Genomic DNA, 10,983 nt, shown 5'->3' with positions numbered 1-10,983 from the left:
CGGTCGGAAATTTATTATACAAACAGATCATAAACCGCTTGTCTATCTGTTTAATATGAAGGATCCGTCTAGTAGATTGATGAAGTTCAGAATGGCTTTGGAAGAGTATGATTTTGTGATAGAGTATATAAGAGGAGCTGATAATGCAGCTGCAGATGCATTGTCTCGCTTATGTATAGTTAGTCTTAGTTCTGCAGCATACGCTATTCGTCGTATTAGGCATTTGACGGATGTGGCAACTGCTAAGCTAGTATATTTTAGTTATTTTCATAGTTTAATGTCATATGGTCTACTGCTTTGGGGATCAGCAGCAGACATACAAACTATTTTCATTTTACAAAAAAGGGCAATTCGATATATCTACGGTCTTAAACAAAGAGATTCCCTTAGAGATTTTTTCAAAAACCTAAATATTTTAACTTTGCCCTCCCAATACATATTCGATAACATCATGCATGTTAGGAAAAACTTAGACTCTTTCAAAAAAGTAGGTGAATGTACTAGTAGATCACTGCGGAACAATTACAAGTTGTCGATCCCAGCACATCGGCTGGCTAAGGTAGGGAAATCATTTCTGATTAATTGTATAAGATTTTATAATAAATTACCAAAAAGTGTTCTTGAAATGAATGACAGAAAATTCAAACAGTATATTAAAGTTGAGCTTTGTAGGAAAGCCTATTACAGCACGGATGATTATATTAATGATAAACATGTGTGGCCCGAGCTGGACATAATGGCCTCTTAAATGCTTGTGTATTTTTGACATGATCTTGACATAATTTGTACAGTATGTACATATTTTATTTTATATTTATTTTATTTGACGAAATATTCATATTGACATAATCAGTTCTACATTCATACATGTTTTTTAATGTAGACAATGTGCATTCGTCCACGATTTAGATTTAAGAGATCTATATTTGTAAATTGACGTCCTATGAAAATGCTGCAGTGTAGTTTGTTCCGCCGCTTCTTCTACACATGCGCTTTGGAAGCGGTAGTAGTTATAATTAGATTTAAGTTATGTGACGTCAATAAGTGATACCTTGTATCCAATTTTGAAAATAAATCTATTCTATTCTATTCTATTCTATTCTATTCTATCATCGGATGAATTGAAGGAGATGAATGAACAAATGGTGAATGTTATGACACGGGCACAGAAAAGACGTGAGAATGAGAAAAATAAAGATACTGGGAATAATATGGTACCTACTGACGATTGGACTGATCACCCGAGAGTCATAGAAACACATATTAAACCCAAGAGATCTATAGAGTTAAGATTTGCGAGTGTTACAGACATGCAATTTTTAAGAAGAATGAGATATAAGAGTAGTAAAACGAACACATTATTATATGTTGAAGAGAAAAAATGTATTTTTATTAATCCAGATTCTCAATCACAAATTTCGTCAGGCGAATTTGCGAGAGAACTGTGTGTTTTATGTAAAAGTAATGACATAAGTGAAGTATGTTTTATTAAGAAGAAGAATTATTGTTTATTTATTGAGAAATTAGTAAGCGCTATAAAAGACATAAAGAATTGGTCCGGACCACGTTTGTGTGTTTTAAATGATATAAAAAGGATAGAAGATAAAGATGAAAAACGAATTATTTTAAATGATTTCCACCTTTTGCCTACAAGTGGCCATGCAGGCGTTAGAAGGATGTTCACAAATATTAAAAAATATTACTATTGGCCAGGGCTTGAAAATGACGTAAAGGAATTCGTAAAACGTTGTGATAAGTGTCAGAGAATGAAGCATTCTTCACATTATATAAAAGAGCCCATGGTAGTGACGACAACTGCTAATTCAGCGTTCGAAAAAATTTTCCTTGATACTGTACTGCCCAACTAAGCGCAAAAGCGGTAACTCAAAGAAAGCGAGTTTTGAGATAATTGAAGTTATGTAAAAATAGTTATATATATACTTTATGTATAGTTTTTTTTATTTGTTAAATATTATTTATATATTATATAGGGTGTATTTGTTATCACATTAGTTAAATTATCAAAAATGTATAATAATGTACTTTATTCATGAGATACGGTTACACCGCTTAGTAAACTATAGAATTAAAATTGAGATACCGCTTTTTCGTTAGCTCTTCTCAAACATGTGTGTATACAAAAAGGAATGTATTTTCTATCGAATAAAATATGTATTATTTGAAAAAAAAAACAATTAAAGTATATATATAACGTTTTTTTATTATTAAAATTTGAAATTACATAAAAAAATATTTAAAAACAAACGGTTTTTGGAAGGAATTTTATTAGTCAAAAGTAGGGAGTTCTCTCCAAAAGGACATTCTATTTTGTGGTATTATATTTTGAAAAGATTTCAAAATATTTTCTTTTTTGTTTCTTGAAATTCCTTCCGGAGCAGTTTTCTTTTTTGGTGGAGGCAAGACATGACTTTTTAAAATTTTTTTTCCTATAATGCTAGCAGTAATTGCATTTTGATCGAATCCTGTTTTGTAGGTGATATCAAAACTGCCTCTTTTAACTTCAACTTCAACCATTTCGCTGACATATGGACGCGGTTTAATTCGAGACAGTGCATATTGTGTGGTATAATCATCCCAGTCATAAAAGTCTTGCATGTTCATCTCTTTAAGTTTTACATTTTTTCCTGCAGTGCTAACTGCCTGAGAAAAATCTGCGAAATCATAAATTTTGTTTTTCATGCGTTTTATGGACAGCTCTACCCTATGATGGAAACTATCAGCTGACATAAAGGTGTGGCCGGATTCAAAATATTTGATGACAATCTTGTCGGCGTTGATATCCTTAGAATTTATAATATAAATTAAGAAAGAAAAAAACGTCCAGTTTTTGTTCTGGGAGGAACAATTATCAACCCATAGTATGATATTTTTTTTATCCCGATGAAAAATAAAAAATTGATAGTATGCACTTATAATTTCGGCTTTGGAACGTCCAAACAACCCTTCATACCATAGTACAGGAAAAACACTCAAATCTTTTCGGCCTTGACCAGTTGGCACGAAACTTTCGTTGTAAACCACTATCCTATGAGTAAAAATAGCAGTTTTGAACATGTCTATCCTGGGCAGCATGATAACTTTTTGTAAATCAGCAGAATATACAACAGTATCAGTTTCATTTAGCTCACTGTCTAATTTATACTGCTCTCTGGACATGTATGCCCGTTTGTTATGACTTTTCCACTTCGTGCAACCTAGACAGTCTTCTTTAAGGTTTTCTTTGGTATGTGTATCATCGTGTAAACGGAACTCTTCACAGTCCTCACACTCTTCGTGGCCAAGCTTTACAAAAGAAATATTTAATTCTGCGACTACTTCTCGATATTTATCGTAAGATACTTTGCAAGACGGATTTTTTTCTAAAAAGTCTTTATGCATCGCACTGATTGTCAAATCACTGGGTAAGTATAAGCGATTGGGAGCGTGTTCACGCCTGTCATGAGATATACTCGGCTCAAAGCTCATTATATGTTCCTTAATAGGAGTAGATTCAATTTTATTGTGAGGAGTAGCTCCCAGTCTTTTGTCTACTGGTGGTGCAACCGTGTCGTTAGAATTGGCCAAAGCCGTATGTAAAGGTTTGTCATTAGATGATTTGTAGCCCAAAGTTGTCAAAAAGAAGGTTTTACATACTCCATACTTTGTACCGAGCACGTCCTTAAGTGAATAACTGTAGCTTACTTTTTTTCTGTACTCCTCTGATTCAAATCTTGTTACTGTTCTTTGTTTCACAGATTTAGCTGAGGTGTGATGCAGCATATAAGCCTTCCTCTCTTTGTCATTCAAACTCCAGAAGCTCTCATTTATAATTTTTCGCTGCTCTTCCGATATATTTTGGATACACTGCTTTTTGCATGAAGCAGGACAGGGTGGTTTAACGTTATGTTTCTCTCTAATCTCACTTTTTTTCACTTCATTTCTGACTTTGAGAGGTTGGTCGTGTTTTTTTCTTTTCCTAATTGTACCGGCCTTAGTATAAGTTGTAAGATTATGTGTATTTCCATCAGCTATCTCGTTTTGTGTCAGATTCTCGGTGTCCCTAAGATTATCATTTGGTGTCACTTCGTGTCCTTGAGATGAATTCTCAACAGATTTTTCGTATTGAACACTTATCACATTTGAATTATTCCTAAGAGATTCAGAAGTGCAAATAGTATTATCGGAAGCAGTTATCAATATTTTTTCTGTATCATCTTGAAAAATACAGGATCTTTGTTGATCTTCAATAGTATCTGTGATCAAAGGTTCTGGATTACCGCAATTAAAAACATTGTGTATGTTGTGTGTATTAAAACAAAAGCCTGGCGATGATATGTCACTTAAATCATTATGTTCAATAATTGGCACAGTTGTCAATGTGATCAACGAGTTAGGGGATTTGTTGTTATTCCCGATTTCTGTGTTTTGATCATCCTGATGCATAGCGAAATAATCAACGTTTGATGTACACGGACCCGATAAAAAATGTGAATCTTCAAAGTCGAAACCATTTGAGGAAGGAAGAATCGGAGCTAGTAATTGATCAGCACTGTTGAATCTTGAAAATGCGGGATCATCATCTGAATCACTAGTAGGAAAAAAGTCGGGATCGATCGTTTTAATATTACGTTGTAATTGTTTGGATTCCTTAAACTTTTCCCTCAACGCCTTATTTTTTTGTGCTAAAAGCATCATCATTTTCGTATTTCTTTGCGACATGGTTTATCTGTAACAATATTTAATAAGTATAACTGAATTATTTTATTCATCAAAAACGTTTAGTTATCTTTAACAAACATAATACAAATTATATATTTGGGAAATAAATTAAAATATTGCACTTACGTAATGTAAAGTGCAAATCAACTTATTATCATCGGAACAACAATAACCGTATGGCTGGGAAAATATGATTAAAAATAATTTACTTTATGTTCTGGTAGATCAAGGTCAATTTTGCTAAGTACGAATGCGTACGAGGGCGCGCACGCCAACCGCAAGAAAGTTTAACACAAAATTTCTAATTTTGCAATGATTATGGTTACAAAATGCTAAAATAATATTTAATAGGACTTACCTGAATGTCAATGTATGAAGTGACCCCATTAAGCACCTTAATTTACAGTTTTTTTCTCAATTTTGCACAAATATCATGACCTCTTCACAACAAAAACAAACAAGTTATGACACGAATTTGCGAACGAATTTGCCAAGGGCAGGGATAAATCACTGTAAAATGTATTAGAAATTCGATCTTATCCAGTAAAACCATAAGGGCTAATTTAATTTTGCTATTGCAACCGTATCTCACTAATTCAAAACAGTTTGCGTATTATGCAAGCATTAAAATACTAAGCATTATAGCGGTAACTCATTACTGATTTTACTCATCCTACTTACCGCTTATCGGCTAAGCAAAAGTTGTGTATTTATTTAAGAATTTTAGCGATATTTAAATTTGCGGCTGGTTGCCTACGTAATATTAATATACCTCTAACACCCTTAGTGATATATGGTAAAACTGAGATAGAAAAATCTTTCTTAAGGTTTTTTCATACGTTTTGAACAAGATAGTGCTAAATGGCTTAGTCCAGTAGATGCGTATTTTTTAAAGCTATCCGATGGCATAAAAATCAATTTTACGATTTTTTTTGAGATACCGCTTTTGCGCTTAGCAGGGCAGTGTAGGACCTATAGATAGGGATGAAAACAATTATTCATATATAATCACGATTCAGTGTGAATTAACAAAATATGTTGAAGCGTATCCTATGGTAACAAAAAGTAGTGTGGAAATAGCTCAAAAGTTCGTAAATAATTTTATATTGAGGTATGGCATTCCCAAGGTGATAGCCACAGATAGAGGAACAGAGTTTTTATCATCAATATTCAAAGAGGTTTGTAAACTTATGAATATAGACCAGTTGCAGTCAACAGCCTATCATCATCAGACACTGGGTAGCTTGGAAAACACTCACAAGGGTTTAGGTAATTATCTACGTATCCAATGTGAAAAACATCCTGAGATTTGGAGTACATGGTTACCATTTTGGTGTTTTTCACACAACACTTCCGTTCACAGTGAGACTAAGTTTACACCGTTTGAGCTCGTATTCGGTAAGAGATGTGTTTTACCGTCAAACCTCACAAAGGATTACGTAGACCCATTGTATAATGTAGATAGCTATCCCTTAGAATTAAGATACAGGATACAAACTTCTCAGAAAGAAGCGCGGGATAATTTAATATTAAGTAAAAATAGAAGGAAGGAAAAATATGATCGAAATAGCAATTCTATTATTTATAAAGAAAACGATCTTATTTTATTAAAGAACGAAACAGGTAATAAACTCCAAAGTATTTATTCTGGCCCTTATAAGGTTGTAAAGGAAATTCCTCCAAATGTTGAAATTATAAAAAATAATAAAATAGATATAGTACATAAAAATAGAACTAAACTTTATCATGAGCCTACAGAGATGAGTAACAGTCAGAATGATTCATAAAATACTTAGTGATTGCATTGTATAAAGAATGTGTCAGGTCAGCGAAAGTTATTTTTAGCCTGTACTTGTATTGTAGAGCATAGTTTGTGTATTGGGTACGTGTAGTAAGATATAACTTTAAGTAAAAATAAAAGGAAATATTACCCATTTATACTTTTATTAGTATTATAATTAAAAGAACATAAGTAACATTTTTATTTTATTTTCTTTGTTATAGAAAATCAACCATATGATTTAACAAGTACTTAGAAATATTTGCAATTGCATTGTATACTGTAATGTCGTATAAGCTTAATCTATTTTTAGCCTGCACTTGTAACAACACAAGAGTTCCATTAATAAAATAAATAAGTAACTATAACAAAATATTATGTAAAAAAAAAAAAAAAAAAAAAAAAAAAAAAATATGTCAATAATTAATATTAACTAATTTTAATTCTTGTACCAAACCGTGCACGGTACCTACAAATAAGTAGTTTTAATACAGTGGATTGTAAACTTCTATTAATTCATATTTCGATAAAATAAAAATAAAACTGTATTTTATTTTAATTTCTCCTGCGAGGGAGATGTAGAGGTAAGACAATGTAACCCTATTTATAAGTGATTTGTATGAAATATAATTCAGTATTAACTCATCATTCGGTCTATCAATTAGTCTCCTAACACACCACCTTTACAGTCGCGATGTACAATGATGGCGGAGGCGCAGGTGAGCGTAACCGAAGTATCATTAATACCTCAAGCGGAGGGAGTTTGTGCTGTTGCTACGTGCGGCGAGCGCGTAGATGTAAACAATCCGCTAATGGTGAGCGATCGATCAGCTGTTTCTTCAGTAGTTCGATCGTCGAACTAGTGAGAATTTTTTTTCTCATTTGTTCGACCGTCGAACTAGTGAGAATGTTTGTTCTCACTAGTTCGATCCGTTAACTTATTATTATTATTAATCGAGAAGCAAGAACATTAAGTACCGATATAATAGATATTGGTCACAAATACATACATTGTATAGGTAATTATAAAATGAAAATCTTTTAGGTATATTTTGTAGGTATAATTATTATTTAAGTATTATTATAATATAGTAAACGTCAAAATTCGACTGCAAGTAAATTAATAGTAAACAATACAAACAGTTTAAATACATAATACAAATCATTGTCATATCACCCGGAAGTCGTCCACTGGTATATTTCCTTAAATGCATCTATGCCTATAGCACTTAGGTATGTGCATAATAAGTTTAGTATTATAAATATTTAACTAAATGCCCCACCCCAGAAAGAGTGTGGTCATAGTTCTGTTGTCTTATTTTGAGGGTACATGATTTTTGTTATATTTTGAGGGTAGATGTTTCGCAAAATGGTAGTATTACGCTGTTCAGCTCTGCAGTAGCAATGTTTATTTCGTGGTGCCTGTTTATTTTACTGTTTATATTTTCGGAATAATGTCTAAAGAAGTGAAATTATTAAAAAGCGGTCGTGGAAGGATTCTGCAATTAGAAGGACATCAATATTATTCTATGCGTAAATACAAAAATGGCCACAGCATTTGGCGGTGTAAAAATTATAAAAGTTTAAAATGTACCGGTTCCGTCACAATGAATATGGTAAGTCTTGGTTATTTTATATGTACATAATGATAATTGTTGTACGTATATTTACATATTATAGGTGTTGTATGTGTATTTTTATTTGTAATAGTTTTAATGTACAAGCAAAATAATTCATGAATTCCTATATTTTTTAAACATTGCTTTTGTTTAAGGACTTCACTAATAATTTACAATCAAAACCCCACTGCGGTCAATGTAATCCAGATGAAACACGAAATACAGTCAATGTTATTTTAAATAATGCTTGCGAAGAAGCAGCTACGGGAAGAGAACCAGCTCCTAGGGTCTACAACAGAGCTTTAATTACATTAAAAAATCAAGGCCTGCATTTAGCTTCTAAGAGTGTACCTGAATTTTGTGAAATGAAGTCACGCATTTACAGAAGGAGAAATAAGTTAGCACACGTAAAAAAAATAAATGCAAAGACTGTTGAGGAAGTCGAAGTTCCTAGTACTTTTTCAGATTTCTTACTCGCTGATTACAGTCATAAAAAAATGAGAATATTAGTGTTTTGTTCAAATGATGCCCGAGAAATTATAAAAAAAATTAAACACATCTTTATGGATGGGACCTTTAAATCATGTCCGACACCTTTTCAGCAACTTTTTACAATTCACGGAGACATCGGCAGTGATACAAATAACACGAATGTCATCCCTTTGGTGTACGCTTTCATGAGTCACAGGACCAAAAAAGCTTACTCACTTTTATTTGATTTAATTGGGTCCCAAATTCCAGAGTGGAAGCCTGCTAAAGTCACGATAGATTTCGAAGAAGGCACAATGAAAGCGTTGAAAACATTGAATGTTACAGTCAAAGGTTGCTACTACCATTACGTGAACAGCTTGTGGCGCAAAGCAAAAACCCTGGGTTTAACTAAAGACAAACGCAACAGAAGAATAATTTCATTATGCGCCAACTTGGCATTGCTTCCAGAAAATGAAATTGTTTCAGGATGGGCGTATATTCAAAACGAAATGAAGAAGAATTGCGAATCTATAATTAAGTTTAAAGATTATTTCGATAAATACTGGATGAAGGGTGATTATCATAGAATTTGGTCGGTTTATGGCGAACGCCACCGAACAAATAATGCAATAGAAGGATGGCACCCAGGGGGGTGACACTCCATAGTAACTTGACGTTTCGGAAAGATAGAGGTGCCCTCTGGACGTTGTCCCCAAACTAGTATCGAAAGGGATGCCCACAGTAAATCGTTGAGTTTCGAAACTCGATTCCTTCATCATCGATTTACAAACAAAATAATTTTTGGTTGCTTTTCTGCTGTATTAAATATAAATAAAATAATTTAAACATAATATATATATCACAATAATATAAATTTGATGTTTTATTTCTAAGAATATGACTAAACAAAAAATAAACAAATCGATTTTTTATAACTGTAATCGAGTTGATCTCGAGCATAACATGGGGGATGTCCCTAAAGTGTTCACAAAATGGCTACTGTTCTGTGCGTATGCGCTTTTCAATAGTATTTTTGTGTATTCTTCATTTATTTCGTTTTTTTAACTCCGGTAAGAGCGTCAAGTCGAGCCCTCAGTGTTCCTTCGCCTTACCGTCGAGAATTTCCGAGAGGTTTTGTGTTAGTGCTAAAACTAAATAACGATAGGACGTTTGCGATAAAGACGCTTTTCATTTATTTTTAGTGTTTTTCTAGTGTATTTCAATATGCCTAGACTCTGTGCATTTGGGTGTTCGTCCAAGGGTAAGTTCAAACACACATTAGACAAGATTTGTGCATTACCTGTCCCAAACCAAAAACAAGTTCTATGTACATGTTATCTTTTTACGCTATACCTGCTATGAAATTTAGAAGATTGATAACCATTATTATAACCATAATAAAACCCAGAGCACAAAGGGTACTTACTTCTTAGTTTTTGTCACACAATATTAGTTGATGAGTTAGGTTACTTATAAAAATTTATGAAAAAAAAGTTTCTGTGTTCTCGTTTCAGTCAAATGTACAAATGTTATTCAATGATGATATTATAATAACCAATCACTGTTTAATATTTTCAGGTACAATAATGCATCGTTTTCCAGATGCAAAAAAATATCCTGATCGTTTCAAGGCATGGGTCACTCTGGTTGGTGGAAAACTTGTAACGGAAACTGATTTTGAGCATTTTAAGAAGAAGATGGTTTGCGATAAACACTTCACGCAAAACGACAAAAACAGGAACCATCGCTTAAACAATTCAGCAATACCTTCACTTTATTTATCGGGTCAGTTTCAACTCAATTATAATGTACTTTGATATTTCTAGTTCTAAAATGATAAAGAGAATCCGATCATCTATTTGAGACCATTTAATCCATTCCGAATTCAGATTACAAGATCGGAGCAAGTGCTTAATTTGTTTCTTTTACTTTTTAGGGACACCAATGAATGAGAGTGAAAGTGCAAGTGATCAAGTTACTGTAGAAGAGACAACACCCACACTTTGCAGTACTACTACTCATAGCGAAATATTGTTACCTGATAACATAGGTAATAAATTAATATAAGTTGTATACAATGTGTAACGGAAAGGGGGTTATCATATCGAGTACACCAAACGAGTTACCGGTAACAAACAGCCTGGTGCCACGCAAAACCCTAAAAGTAAATTTTTTATTTTGAAATTTTAATTTTTTACAGCCGATTTTATTTCATTTTATGTTATTTTATTAAAACTTGCACAACACTACAGCAATAAACAGCTGTGAGGTCAATAGCATCTTAACGATCACACGCATTGGCCCGCTGGCCTAATGTCGACGCCTCCCGTCTGTACTCCTGGTACTTTAAAATAGTATTTTAGAGCCAGGGTTCCGGATATCTTTTTTTTTTGT

At 33.0% G+C, this 10,983-nt stretch overlaps 3 protein-coding genes across 3 annotated transcripts; 2 read left to right on the top strand and 1 right to left on the bottom strand.

Moving 5' to 3' along the window:
* Positions 1–409: 409 nt before the first annotated feature.
* LOC132903283 (uncharacterized) lies at positions 410–9,243 on the bottom strand. Its single transcript, XM_060951159.1, has 2 exons — positions 5,078–9,243; positions 410–4,726 (listed from the first exon to the last, which is right to left on the bottom strand). Exon 2 carries the CDS (start codon positions 4,717–4,719, stop codon positions 2,287–2,289), a length of 2,433 nt encoding a protein of 810 aa, XP_060807142.1. The 5' UTR covers positions 4,720–4,726; positions 5,078–9,243; the 3' UTR covers positions 410–2,286.
* Positions 8,088–9,245, top strand: LOC132903352 (uncharacterized). The gene is made up of 2 exons (XM_060951414.1): positions 8,088–8,115; positions 8,860–9,245. The coding sequence occupies exons 1-2, from the start codon at positions 8,088–8,090 to the stop codon at positions 9,243–9,245; spliced, it is 414 nt and encodes a 137-aa protein (XP_060807397.1).
* Positions 9,246–9,568: 323 nt separating this feature from the next.
* Positions 9,569–10,656, top strand: LOC132903351 (uncharacterized). Its single transcript, XM_060951413.1, has 3 exons — positions 9,569–9,850; positions 10,168–10,374; positions 10,526–10,656. The coding sequence occupies exons 1-3, from the start codon at positions 9,814–9,816 to the stop codon at positions 10,654–10,656; spliced, it is 375 nt and encodes a 124-aa protein (XP_060807396.1). The 5' UTR covers positions 9,569–9,813.
* The last annotated feature ends 327 nt before the right edge of the window (positions 10,657–10,983 follow it).

Source organism: Amyelois transitella, chromosome 24, assembly GCF_032362555.1.
Source record: "Amyelois transitella isolate CPQ chromosome 24, ilAmyTran1.1, whole genome shotgun sequence".
NCBI lineage: Eukaryota > Metazoa > Arthropoda > Insecta > Lepidoptera > Pyralidae > Amyelois > Amyelois transitella.
This window is presented reverse-complemented; position numbering and strand designations above follow the sequence as displayed.